The sequence below is a fragment of the Ruditapes philippinarum genome, unplaced genomic scaffold (genome assembly GCF_026571515.1).
Source record: "Ruditapes philippinarum isolate M1 unplaced genomic scaffold, ASM2657151v2 ctg1714_1_1_1_1, whole genome shotgun sequence".
Lineage (NCBI taxonomy): Eukaryota > Metazoa > Mollusca > Bivalvia > Venerida > Veneridae > Ruditapes > Ruditapes philippinarum.
In genome coordinates this window covers 66,772-81,732 of record NW_026852527.1, presented here as the reverse complement: position 1 = coordinate 81,732, position 14,961 = coordinate 66,772, and the positions used below count along the sequence as shown (strand labels likewise).

Below are 14,961 nucleotides of genomic sequence, written 5' to 3'. Positions count from 1 at the left end.
AACGATATTTGTCTATTTTGTGATCATGATTTCTGCAAGCGTCCAGAGGTACTGCTCCAATCCTGTATTGAGCTAAATCCAAAAAGTAATCTGTCTCATGTATGTAAGTTTTGCATGTGTACATCAGGTTTGAAAAAATACCCTGCATATGATGAATTGTTAAAATATAATTTTTCAAATTCAAAAAAAAAAAAAGAATTCCGATACAAAGTTCCTTTTTAACATGAATATTTCAATACAACTTTCATATTCCAATATTTTTGTTCTATTTTCCCATCCTTAATTAATACGTATACATCTACATGAAATTATAATCAAAATTCTGGAAAGGAATAATATCTTGAGAGCAATGGACAGATTATCTCCTAAACTTCAGCAATTATCTCCTAAAACTTCTGCAATTGTGTACATTCTTTTTGGACAAAACATGAACAAGTTTATAGCCTAAACATATTTACTGTAAAACTGATTCTGATAAGTCATAAATACCATATCTGAGGTCCTCAATAAAAGATTCGCTACAGAAGGACTTGACCTAAACTCCATGACCTTTGACCCTTTAGATACTGCATCAAGGTCAATGTAGGTCACAGCTTCTTGAGTAAGGATATGTCTGTTGTGCTGAAAATACAAATTGTTGAAAATTAATATTTACATTTGTATGTATAGCATTTATGTTGTTTTCAAACAATTTTTTGTTGAAAACATAGTTGAAAAATACATTATAGAGCAGTGTAATAGTTACTTTGCTGAAATTGTTAGTTAAGACTTTGTGTCTAGATCCAGAAGGCTAACCATCAAATTTTGTTTGGTTTTAATTTACCCCAGTACTGACTGTGGTATATTTTCATGCATGGGAAATCTCAAATGTACATAAGCTAGCTAGCCTAGTTTTTGGTGACTCATTTTTATCAGTTGTTTTCATCCCTACAGAGATTCAAACCTGCAGCAGTAGGGGGCAGTTGATTCGAGGTCTACAACCTTGACTACTTAACAACAGAAGCCATCAATATTTAGTGCTACGAAAGTTCAGGAAAATAAATATTTTTCACTTGAAACAACGAACATTAATTGAAAGTTATCTAAGAGTAATGTATAAATAATAGGAGAGGGACATTGTAACAAATGGGCCATTGTTACAAAGTAGGTTTTACCTATTTCAAATATTGCTATACTAAATCAGTCTAAAGACAAAGAGCAAGTAGTAAGCACAGTCAAAACTGTAGGTCAAACCATTCTCAATCTTAATTCTCAGACAAGCTTTGAATGGTCAAGGACAAGGAAACCTTGACTTTTGAGCCAACCCATCTTCATGATGGACCAACCTCTGCACCCAAATCTGCAGGCCAAAGCCTTCCCTAGTTATAGGTCAAACAATAAAGTCACCTTAACCTTTGACCTTCTGACATAAAATTCAATAGTGGTTCTTCACCGGCTATTGGTAATGTCCCTACCAAGTAACATAAACCTCAACTTATTCATCCTCAAGTTATTTTTTAATCAAAACAGGGAAAAGTGACATACATATATGCATATAAAACATCATCACAGTACACTCCCACATTTTTAGGGGGAGCATAATGAACTTTTCATCTTAGTTCAGTTTAATTAAACATGTTTAGATATAGTAAGTTTTGTAACTATAAACAGTACCTTAATATAGTTATACATTCCCACATCTCTGGAATGACCTCCAAATGACACAAACTTAAGTGTTCTTCTTGGTTTCCATAGTTCCCACTGTCTGATATATGCCATACTTCTAGCTAGCTCAAGCAAGGAACCAGTACTGCTTGCAGGGTCAAGGTCACTTTCAGCAGATTGTTCTGTATGTCGTCTGCTACCAAGTAATATCTGACGATCTGGTGTTAAAAGAAAACAACATTGTAAGTTGTCACAAATTTACAAATCAGAGCAAATGCACTTGAAAATAAACAAATAAACTGGATAGTGATACACAAGAGTGTACACATCAATTACCGGGTCAGTATAACTTATATTATGTGTGACAATAAATTGGTGTATTTAGATCCCGACACTTGTTATTTGTATTGCATTATTTATTTTCTCTATAAAGTCATTTGTTATTTTCATTTCATATTTTCTGTACATGTATATAAATAAACTATAAAGGCACCTGCTATTGGCATTATATATTTTCTGTACATAAATAAAGACACTTGCTATTGGTATTTTTTATTCCTGTTCAATGATCCAGACATCTGACATTTTAAATTTCTAGAAAAAAAGACACCTGCTATTGGCAGGTGAATATAGACTTTTTTTGGCTTTATGTATGTGAATATAGACTTCTTTTTGGCTTTATGTATTTATATGTACATGTAATTTGCTATTGGCATAATATACATGTATTTTTACATTTTCTTGTTTTACCTCAATCTAACAGCTAGTTCAGTTTATTGATGATGCCTTTCAATACAAAGCAGTATGAACAAGAATATGACTACACAATGAGATATGGTAAAATGGATTCTTAATTGTAGCACGTTTTATACATACAGGATTTGTAGGAATAAGAAATGTTTAATGTCATTTTTCCTCAAAAGTTTGGATTCCTGAGATTAATTAAAGTGCAAGAAAGTTTGTACAGTGTAAGTACAAAATCTTTGAAGCATTGTTTTTTTTTTAATTCCCATGCAAACACAACTGGAATACTACATGCACAAATAGTTTCTTATTTTTACAATGTTTACCTCCCTTGCCAAAAGTGGCAGTCATTTTGGGTAATATAATTGACAAAATATGAAAAAATCAAAATAAATTGCTGATTGAGGTAAATTTTCAAATTATTTGTTATATATGAGGGTATATATTATCATAGCACCAATATGTTTAAAATTTGTCTCAGTTTTCATGAAGATGATAGAATTAGGAGAGATTTTATTTTAAAGTGACATCATGCTCATTTTGTTTCTGTCAAGTTGCGCTGAATTAGTAATATATTTCAAAAGACTTTTAAAATGGTGATTGACAAGTTATTAGTAATGAAAATTGTTTCGGATAAAATATAAAAACTACCTAAATTTCAAAAAGACTGCCCCACTCTTTTTAAAAATTGAACATTACCGATACATTCCGAACAATATTTTTTGAAATTTCAGTGAGTCTTGTGTATTATTGATTAACTTAACATGGTAAGATTTAAAATTTAACACAATAATGGCAAAATTTAATGTTAATTTGACTTTCCCCTCTGCAAAAACCATTTACACTTGGATGGGCATAATGTCACTTTAAGCATATGATATATTGGAAATGACTCTCAAAATGGCAGCCAGGGGAGGTAATGATTACCATGTGAAAAGCTCCTATTGTCTCACAAATTGTACTTAACCTTACATGACTCAAATAAGTTGGTCAGGTTGTTGGAAAAGGCAGAAAACTGCTGTCTGTTGAAGAATAGGGACAAAATAAAATTGTTGTGTTATAGAAACGTTACCTGGCTCGTTGCTTCCATATATTGTAGCAATCACATTATTGATTGTCCTTGTACTTTTCTTGTTGTTTACTTGCAGGTATACACTAACTGAATCTACAAAATTAATGTAGAAATAGAATGATTGAACAGTTTATTCATTTTTATACTGACATGAAAAATAATTATATGAATATTTTATATCTTAAATGGAAAACAATTTTCCTTCTTTTAACGTTAGGCTTATTTTTGTATTTGCTGTTGATTATTTAAATATTATCAGTAGAAAGGCTTACATCACAAAACTTTAAAAAAAATTCACAGAACAATATTTGCTGACTTTCAATTTGGACTGTCTACTTGGAGCACCAAGTACATGTATTACAAATTCTAGAAAATTAACTCTGCCATATTTTCATATCTTGAAAAAAAAAATGTATTATGTTACATATCCAATGGGAGGAAGTATAAAGTAATATAAATCAAGTCTAAATACAGGTAAAGAACTGAGAATTTTCCTTATGTAAAACATAATTTTAAAATATGCTTTGAAATAACATAATTGCTAAAATATTTAACCATAAACTTTGCTATTATTTTGTTCTTTATGCTGTTGCCAAGGTGATGGCAGACTGAAATCAGGAATACTTTCGATAAGATTCATAGCTATATTGTTGGACACAGTCTGTACTGGAATTGTGGGTAAACCATCATTGTTCAAATCTGAAAGAGAAAGAATATTTGATAATTATGATTAGTACAAAATGGAACTTTAATTAAACACGTTCAAAGAGATCACTTACCCACAATAGAAATAAACTTCTTTTAGGAACAGGTTCAATTCTGTCAAATTTGAAAATCAGTAGACTGGTCATAAAATAAGGACTCAGAGGGAATAAATTTTTCGAATGTTTCAGTCATCCTGTGTCAGACTTAATTGTTGCTCATTATGCCTCAAAAATGCTCTTACTTTAATTTATAAAAAGTTTTTATTCTTATTTTGGTGTAATTAATAGTATCCAAAAAAACTCAGAGGCCAATTACCTGAACCATCCTTTTTCATTTGTTGCATTTTGGCAATAACTAAGTACAGTTATAGTGAATACAAGTTAAACATTCTCTAAAACCATTATTTAAACATTTTAAGATTCATGTTTGCCCTTTCTACAGAAGGTAAAATTTATTTGTTTTTGAGGCATAATAATTATGCTCTTAAAGATCACCTAGTAATAATAGTAATAAGACAAAACATTTGATACTTCCTTGACATGGAATTCAAAATTCAACTGGTCAAGTGTTAAATAAGGCAGGGGGATTACTTGTTATCTTTTATCAAAACCATCAAACAGATGTCACTGCAACATGTCTTTATGACACAAAGAAAGGCTTACAATTATAATGTTTCTATTATACAACTTTAAAACCATGGTAACTTTTACAAAATAAAAATCAAATGTTAGTGAGGATTAAAGTTTCTGATATCATTATAAACAGCATAATAAAACACTAACAACAATGTTTGGTCAGGATCAAATGACTAGACTTTACAAAGGCTACAATGTAATATTACCAGGTTACTATAGTAATGTTATCTCTATTAATGCTGGACACAGACTGCCAGACAGTTAAAGTAACTATCCATTTAATTCATAACTAAATTCACTTCATCTTTCTCCCCTAAGTTTATGTAACTAACCTGGCCTGATTACATGTTAGAACACCTATGATAGGCAGACAATTTGTTTTCAGATCAGCCAAACTTTTTCAAGAAAATTAAACTTGAGAAAATAGTACTAAGATTTTAAGAAAAGTAAAGAGCAAGTGGGTGGGGTATAATATCAATTTCTGTACTGAGCAGGATTTTTCATTGTAGCACCACAGGTAAACTTAGGATATTGAAAACTTTTAGGTAATGACATAGTTAAAGCTATATAAAATGAATGTTTTCCACCATTTTATTCTGTCAATATCTATGATAAATCATCTACATTAGTACTGTTGTATTGACACAGAATAATCCTGATCTTTTTCATTGTGATTTAAAAGAGACCACAATTATTTTGGAATGAACGAAAAGGGAGCTCTACTACTAGCTAAAATACTTCAAATTATTAACTTTAGCTTGCTGGCGGTAAGGGAACCATCCGATGTGACATCTGTGCCTCCTGATCAGGAGCTTCCTTTGGCATCAGCTGATAGAGGATCAAACTATAGCAACCTTATACATTATGCTGCACTCCCTGACCTCTCTACCACTAGTCAAGAATGCTTCAGTTTAAATAAATGAGCGTGTCATGACAAAACCAACATAGTGCGATTGCGACAAGCTGGATCCAGACCAGCATGTGCATCTGCGCAGTCTGATCAGGATCCATGCTGTTCGCTTACCAACCCTTTTACAAGGTGAGAAACTGACAGCGAATAGCATGGATCCTGATCAGACTGCCCGGATGCGCAGGCTTGTCAGGATCCATGCTGGTCGCAAACGCACTATGTTGGTTTTGTCGTAACGCGGCTCAAATATATAAACAGAGTGTAGAAGAGAGCAAAACATCTCTCAACAAGAGCTGTCGGTAGGACAGCAACGCTCGACTATTCTTAGTGCTTGATAGTAAAAAAAATGCTTGATACAGTTACCTCCTCCTGTTTACAGGTTGGGGTCATGATGGTGAACAAGTGTGCAAAGTTTCAAAGCCATATGTCAATGGACTTTGAAAATATTTGAACTATTACAAAAACTTTAACGTAAATTCTAAGTCGAAAAAGGGGCTTAATTCTGTCAAAATGCTTGATAGAGTTACCTCCTACTGTTTACAGATTGGGGTCATGATGGTGAACAAGTGTGCAAAGTTTCAAAGCCATATGTCAATGGACTTTGAAAATATTTGAACTATTACAAAAACTTTAACGTAAATTCTAAGTCGAATAAGGGGCATAATTCTGTCAAAATGCTTGATAGAGTTACCTCCTCCTGTCTACAGGTTGGGGTCATGATGGTGAACAAGTGTGCAAATTTCAAAGCCATATGTCAATGGACTTTGAAAATATTTGAACTATTACAAAAACTTTAACGTAAATTCTAAGTCGAAAAAGGGGCATAATTCTGTCAAAATGCTTGATAGAGTTACCTCCTCCTGTCTACAGGTTGGGGTCATGATGGTGAACAAGTGTGCAAAGTTTCAAAGCCATATGTCTATGGACTTTGAAAATATTTGAACTATTACAAAAACTTTAACGTAAATTCTAAGTCGAAAAAGGGGCATAATTCTGTCAAAATGCTTGATAGAGTTACCTCCTCCTGTCTACAGGTTTGGGTCATGATGGTGAACAAGTGTGCAAAGTTTCAAAGCCATATGTCAATGGACTTTGAAAATATTTGAACTATTACAAAAACTTTAACATAAGTGGTTACGCGGACGCCGACGCGGACGCCGACGCTCGGGTGACTGCAATAGCTCTACTTATTGTTATCGAATAGTCGAGCTAAAAATGATCAACTTTGACAGTACCTTTAAGGAAAACAAACACTTAAAATAGAGATATTTTCAGGTATTAGGCTTAAAGAGTCATGCCCTTAATTTATCAACAATTGTTTAAATTTCTGATACTTTGTGTAATATAATTGCCTGCGATTTGTTCTACTATTCCCTTGATCTTAAAGTATTATCTGTGATTTAATGGCAGTGGATTACTCAATTAAGATTACAGCTCCTGATAACATTTTTGAGTTGTCAGGTCATGAGGTCAAACAGGCTTATGTTAAGCAAAATATGATTAAATGTCACTTTATAATACCAAGATTTATATTTAGGAGTAGGAAAAAAAATACTTCAAAGGACCGTTGCAATTTTGACGGGGTTTCTTATTTCTCTAGACAACCATTACAATGCATTTTTGCGTATGTTTACTTTAACAAAGATAACAATAGAAGATAGAAATCAGAGATTTTCTTACATTTTTGAACACAGCTTGTTTTCTTTATTTCTATTGTACCAGACTCTATGTAGTACTTGAATTACAGAATATAATAGTTCTACTAAAATGGAAGAAAAAAAATCAACTATTGTACTTTTTTTACAATCCTATTTTTTACTGTATCAGAATACATTAAAATCCTTATAATTTTATTTCTTACATAAGAAAAGAGTTTAATGGAATGTTTATCCCATCAAGGTACATTTAATATAAAACAAAGTTTTTGTATTATAAATTGAGGGTATTTTAGCCACATATTTTAGCTGAATGATAAAACCATTGTGTCTATCTTTTTTCATTTCATTACACTGGTGCTGAGGATATTTCCAAGGTTTTTCAAAGTATTTTCACCCTTACAACATTCTTTTACATCAAATGTAACAATTTATCTGAAAATCCAAACCCTTTAAATATCAATAATTTTGAGACGGTCCCCCAAAATGAAAATTCATTTGATCCTCTTTAATAGTTATAACCCAAGGCAGAGTGATAAAAACCTATAACCGAGTCAACAAGCCATAAAACCATTGAACAAACAGAATAATGCATTTGCTAATCTCCAAACATGCATGCATGAATATATTTTATATAAAAGCTTCCCCCTAAATCATTTTCGTTCTCTAAAGTGTATGCACCACTTACACAATGGAAAGTATTTTCTGCATGTGATCTGCTGTATTATGTTTTATCTGATATAAAAAATGTCTTTTCAGGACAACAAGCAAATATCATTTTACATATCAAAGCTCATTTCACACATTTTATATTTCTCTATAATGGCCAATTAAGATTTTAACAGGATATATTTTAAAAACATAATAATAAATTATAGAATTATAATGTCTTCATTGTGAAAGAATTTAGTCAAAAATTGATTTTTATGTGAAAGTTTAGGACAATTTAAGCACAGCTAAACTGTATAAATATATTTAAAGATCTTAACACTTACTTTGTAACATACATGTATTTAAGAGGTGCCAGGGTGCCATCAAAATAGAACCACTGGGCCTGCCAGCACAATACTTGCCCTACTATACTTTTGGGAGTTAAATTTTCGCATTTTTAACATTCAAAACACTTTAAACTACTACTGAAATGTTCAAAATTCAAAGCAAATCAAAATCTGATTATAAAAGGTATCTGGGAAGTAGAGCTGTCTGTAATACAGTCACAAAGTTTAGAAAGAACTTTGTTTTGCAACAGATTCTCATTAATACAATTAAAGTTAACATATTGTGCAATGTTGAAATCAAAATGCTTGAGAAGTTTTTGAGAGATAAAATTTAATATCCAAACATCTTGGCTGCACGGCCAAGTGGTTTACATGTCATACTAGTAATATTCTATGATTGCTGGCTGCATTGGTTCAAACCCTGTCAGGGGAAAGCTGTTGTTTCCCTGATCAGGAAAATTTTACACTCATTGCCTAGTACTGACAGGTTCCAGTAACAGATCTGAGAGTGTGTATTTAAGTTTATAGCTTCCTACATTTTCATACTTAAATTAAATTCCATGTAAACTATAAATACTTTCACAAGAGTAGGACAATGAGTGTAAGAGGGCAGAAATAAATTTGCAAATAAAAAAAGATTTTTGAAAACGCTGATGCCACTAAGGAATTTAATATGACAAAACCAACGTAATGCGTTTGCGACCAGCATGGATCCAGACCAGCCTGCGCATCCGCACAGTCTGATCAGGATACATGCTGTTTGTTTACAAACCCTATAACAAGTAGAGTAACTGATAGCGAACAGCATGGATCCTGATCAGACTGCGCGGATGCGCAGGCTGGTCTGGATCCATGCTGGTTGCAAACCCATTATGTTGGTTTTGTCATGACACGGCTCAATTATGTACATAGGTCCACATTATTTTCTTACTTAAGTTGAGAAAGCTATAAATAGTTTAAAATTTGTATTAATTTGAACGTTGGGAAAATTTCAAGTGAGTGACATTATGTCTATTTTCTGACAGTCAATTTTCTCAAGCTTGAAAATATCACCTCATAAATTAATCATTTCCATTTTATATAGTTAATAAAAGTTTTTATTACAATTTTATGCAAACAAGACACAATAAAAGAAGTGTACATAGCTTGTCTTAATGTGTCCTGGTTAACCCACTTGTATAGAAGTGTTAATTCCATAAACATGCTATATCACAGATAGCCAGTGCTATTAAAAAATGTTCAACTCAAATAAATAGATGTGTTGTTGTGGTTTAAAGGTTAACTGAAACTATAAACAAGTCCTGTCCTATGACAGCATGCTAGATTATTTTAAACCCCATGAATGCATTTTTCTTTTTAAGCAAAGGGGAACAATTCAATGAAAAATGCATGCCAGAGTTGTGGGTCATGACCAGTGACCTACAATACATGTTAGTGGATGCAACACTGAACAGAATACAAAACTTGCAAATCTTTAACCAGCCTTTAAATGTTCACTCTTATTTCAAAGGGCCTTAATTCTAATAATATACAGGCTAGACATATTGAAGTTAAATAAATTAATAATATTGCTAGGTCTTATCATTGTAACACCATTTTTGAATACTTGCACCCACATATTAATACTTCAGCTGACACTAAGGCAAGTAGAACATAGTTGAGCCTAAAACAATTACATGTGTAACTCAAATATTTTAATAAATTTTTTAAGATAGAAGAATCATATTTTTTGGGGGGTTGGTTTTTTTTTATGTCGCATCAACACAGTATAGGTCCTATGTCAATTTTCCAGCTTTACTGGTGGAGATTAACAATAGACGTTCCATAAGCTGGCTGGATAGCTTTCTCACATGAAAGAGTCTGAATATGGTGAGAAGCAAGTGGTTTGAAGTCAACGGCCTTAACCACTCGGCCATGGACGTCCCTTTTTATTCATGAAATTAATACACTGTATTGTAAATAAAGACCAACTAGGAAATGAATTTAATATGAAAAGATTAGAAGTTGAAAATAAAAAATTAAGTTAATTTATGCATGTTTTCTTCTTCCCAGCTCGAGTTCACAAGCATATTTACAATAAATTACATAAAATACTTTCTAAAATTTCTCTTTTCAATTATGTGACACACTAAATCATTTCACAACTGCATTTATTCATCAGCTTTTGAGTACATCTAATTTCATTTATTAATGTATAGAGCTGAAATTACACTCTCTATGTCCTATCTTTAGTTTATCATATTTCTCTTTTCAAACATCCACGATCTGTATAATCAGAGACAATTTTATTGCGATGTAATTATACTTTTTTCATTGCAGTTCACAAAATTTATTATCCCTACTAAAGTAATTTATAATGGTCATAAAATCTTTGTACGTCAGGTGGCAGGTAACAAAAAAAGGTTAGATACAAAGGGTTCAAATCCTTTTTCAAAAAAAGGGGGTGACTACCAAATTTAACCATGTTACTAATTACCACATTAAAAAAGGGGAAAATTTTTTTGGGGTTTTTTTTTTAACAAGCCTTAAAATTAAAAAAGAAAAGGGGGTCTTTTTGGGAGATGGTCTAGTAAGTTTTATAAATTTATAAAAATTAATGAAAATTATGGTCAAAGGGGAATAGAAAATCGGAGGACAGGGTTTCTACTAATATCAAATTGGGCATTATTTTTAAATTGGGTTTCCATAAGGTTTTCTTGTGGTTTACTATTTTTAAAAGGAGAAAAACTCTTAAAAACCTTCGTAAAAACAACATATGCCCTTTTTAAGCCCGAAAATTCAAACTTCCCCAAAACATGACCTTTATCCTATAAATGCTAACAAATTTACCTGTAAAATCTCTAACATTTGTCACAAAATGTCTGCCACTGTTGCTATAGTTACATGCATCTGCATGGTAACAGAACAGTAACACCCCAGCACAGCCATGCCTCTCTGCCAACTTCACCTGAAACAGAAAAAACATGTCTAATATTACCCATTATATACTATGTCTGGTCATTTGTCAAGCATAAAATTGTAACCCTTCCAGCAGGAGCTCCAATAGTAACAAACTATGACACCATTTTAGTGCACATGCCTGCAGTCTCACCAGAACTCAAATCTCACTACCTACTAATGGACTGTTCGAAACTTAAATATAGCTAAAGTTCACAAGGGGCAAGTTAGTTAATTTAACAACATAAAACCTATTGTATGCATATCCTCAGGACAATCAGACACATGTTTATTGGAAAGGTGCAAAGTGAGATGATTACTTACAGAAAGGACTGACTACCTTATTACCTCCCTTTTTTGTACTCAACAGCTAAAGGGTAAATCATAATAACTATCTCATATCAAGCTAATCATATGACTATCACAGAAAACTACCTTTAAACTATATCTGATCTGTACCTTTAACTAAAGAAAATATATGTGTCACTGTTTTTTTAATTATTTATCAAAATCTGAAATAAACACTTAGATTGGAGATATAAAAACAAAATCCTCAGGTATGTAACAAGTACAATGCACTAGATATCAAAGGATCGGAGATTTTTTATCTGTCAAAATGAATTGTTACAGTATTTTACTACAAACCCCCCAGGCTTGTGAGACGTGTTGAAATCACAAAAATCTCATATATTACAAACAGGAAAGCAAAAATTAAAGATCAATTGAACTTAGTATACTTGGGCAATATAATTTTATTCCTACCAGTTTTTTTTCTAAAATAAGTCATTAAAAAAACAAGAGGGCCATGATGGCCCTGAGGTCGCTCACCTGTATATAGGCCCCCATCACCCCCCCCCCCCACACACACCCCAACGTTGCAGGGCCAATTTAACCCAAGGGCTTTTATTTGCACAAACTTGGTAGACACCCATAAGAAGATGTTTCATGCTAAACATCTAAGCTCTAGCTCATTGGGCTTTTTAAAAGAAGATTTTTTTTAAGTTTTTACTATACATATATAGTTAAAAACAATGACACCCCTGGGGCTGGGCCAGTTTTGACCCCACAGCTTTTATTTGAACAAACTTTGTAGACACTTACTAGAAGATGTTTCATGCTTAATATCTAAACTCTAGCTATTTGGGTTTTTTCAAAGAAGATTTTAAGTTTTTGCTATACACATATAAAGAAAATCAATGACCCCCGGGGCGGGGCCAATTTTGACCCCAGGTCTTTTATTTGAACAAACTTTGTAGACACTCACTAAAAGGTGTTTCATGCTTAATATCTTAACACTAGCTATTTGGTTTTTTTTCAAAGAAGATTTTTTAAGTTTTTGCTATACACATATAAAAAAAATCAATGACCCCCGGGGCGGTGCCAATTTTGACCCCAGGGCTTTTATTTGAACAAACTTGGTAGACACCTATTAGAACATGTTTGATGCTAAATATCTTAGCCATAGCTCTTTGAGTTCTTTAAAGAAGATTTTTTAAGTTTTTACTTATATACATATAAGGAAAATCAAGAACCCTTAGGCGGGCCAATTTTGACCCCAGGTCTTTTATTTGAACAAACTTGGTAGACACTTATTAGAACATGTTTCATGCTAAATATCTTAGCTCTAGCTCTTTTGGTTCTTTAAAAGAAGATTTTTTAAGTTTTTACTATATGCATATAGGGAAAATCAATGACCCCCTGGGGCGGGGCCAATTTTGACCCCAGGGCTTTTATTTGAACAAACTTGGTAGACACCTATAAGAACATGTTTGATGCTAAATATCTTAGCCATAGCTCTTTGAGTTCTTTAAAAGAAGATTTTTTAAGTTTTTACTATATGCATATAGGGAAAATCAATGACCCCCCGGGGCAGGGCCAATTTTGACCCCAGGGCTTTTATTTGAACAAACTTGGTAGACACCCATTAGAACATGTTTCATGCTAAATATCTTAGCTCTACCTCTTTTGGTTCTTTAAAAGAAGATTTTTTAAGTTTTTACTATATGCATATAGGGAAAATCAATGACCCCCCAGGGCGGGGCCAATTTTGACCCCAGGGCTTTTATTTGAACAAACTTTGTAGACACTTACTAGAAGATGTTTCAGGCTTAATATCTAAACTCTAGCTATTTGGGTTTTTTCAAAGAAGATATTTAAAGTTTTTTCTTTCGGTTGCCATGGCAACCAGAGTTCTGCATGGAATTAAATTCTTTGAACAATTTTTAAAGGTGACCACCAAAGGAACATTCCTGTGAAGTTTGGATGAAATTGGCTTAGTGGTTTATGAGGAGATGTCATTTAAAGTAAAAGTTTACGGACGGACAATGGACGGCCGGACGCCGGACGAAAAGCGATCACAAAAGCTCACCCTGTCACTTTGTGACAGGTGAGCTAAAAAACCCAACAAAAACCAACTTTAGACATTTGATGCATAACAATTATGATACTCATGACCTCTCACAATATAGATAATATCTGAAAAACAGGGAGAAAAAACACTATGTGTATCTTATCATGGCTTTCTTTTTTATTTTATTTCTTCTGGATTGAAAATCATTATCATGCAATGAATAGATAATTTTTTTAGCTTTCATGCACTTGGCGTCAATCTATCTATGACTGCATATAAGTGCAAAAGAACTTAATTTTGGTACATGTCACTTTATATTATTATTTATAACATTGATGTGGCGGAGTGTTTTTTTGTGTTTTTTTTTGGTTTTACGTCACATCGACACAGTATAGGTCATATTGCGACGTTCCAGCTTTACTGGTGGAGGAAGACCTCAGGTGCCCTTCCGTGCATTATTTCAGGCACGAACAGGCACCTGAGTAGAACCACCGATGTTCCATATTAGCTAGCTGGATAGCTTCCTCACATGAAAGATCCCTGTTGGGATTCGAACCCACAGCGGTGAGGGACAAGTGGTTTGAAGCCACTTGGCCACGGACGCCCCATGTGGCTGAGTAGTTAAGTTAATTGATCTCCAACATTTGCCCCTCACCACTGTGGGTTTGAATCCCCACCAGTCTACCAGGGACTTATTTCATGTGAGGAAGCTATCCAGCCAGCTTACAAAACGTGTGTGGTTCTATTTAGGTGCCCACTTTGCCTGAAATATGACACAGAGGGGCTTCTTAAGTATTCCTTTACCAGTAAAGCTAGAAGTTCCCAATACTTATGACTTTTATAATGTAGGAATATTTGTGACTAAAACTCAAACAAATAAATGAATGTCCATTTTTATTCACAACAAAATATTCTATATATTTTTTTCAAGAATTCTGCTATTCCTAGTTACAGATGCATGTATCTTAAAGATGGGAAACAAAGGTAATTTCCTGCCATCAATAAAGTTCGAATTTTACCATATATGACCTGAATATTGTTGATGTGATATTAAATTCAACATTTAGATACAACCGTCATAAATCATCAGGAGTGTTTAATTGTACAATAAAACCTGGAGTACCAATATTTAACTTAGATAATCTTAATGACTTCTTCCTGTTGAATGAATCAATACCAAAGCTGTTTCTGAAATATATGATTTCTAAACACTCCATTCTTCAACATAAATTATAACTTACATTATCTATTACCTGGTATAACAGAAATCTTACAAATATCTAAAAAAATCTTAGTGTAGTTTAATCTTGT

The 14,961-nt window shown here is 32.9% G+C and overlaps 1 protein-coding gene across 1 annotated transcript in view; it reads right to left on the bottom strand.

Moving 5' to 3' along the window:
* The window catches only part of LOC132716157 (aminopeptidase NAALADL1-like), a 42,329-nt gene that overhangs the window by 7,161 nt on the left and 20,207 nt on the right, over positions 1-14,961 (bottom strand). The window contains exons 4-8 of the mRNA XM_060699361.1: positions 11,193-11,310; positions 4,016-4,159; positions 3,461-3,553; positions 1,654-1,862; positions 490-621 (exon numbers count right to left, since the gene is read on the bottom strand). Of these exons, the coding sequence (XP_060555344.1) occupies positions 490-621; positions 1,654-1,862; positions 3,461-3,553; positions 4,016-4,159; positions 11,193-11,310 (696 nt within the window). The remainder of the gene's footprint in view (positions 1-489; positions 622-1,653; positions 1,863-3,460; positions 3,554-4,015; positions 4,160-11,192; positions 11,311-14,961) is intronic.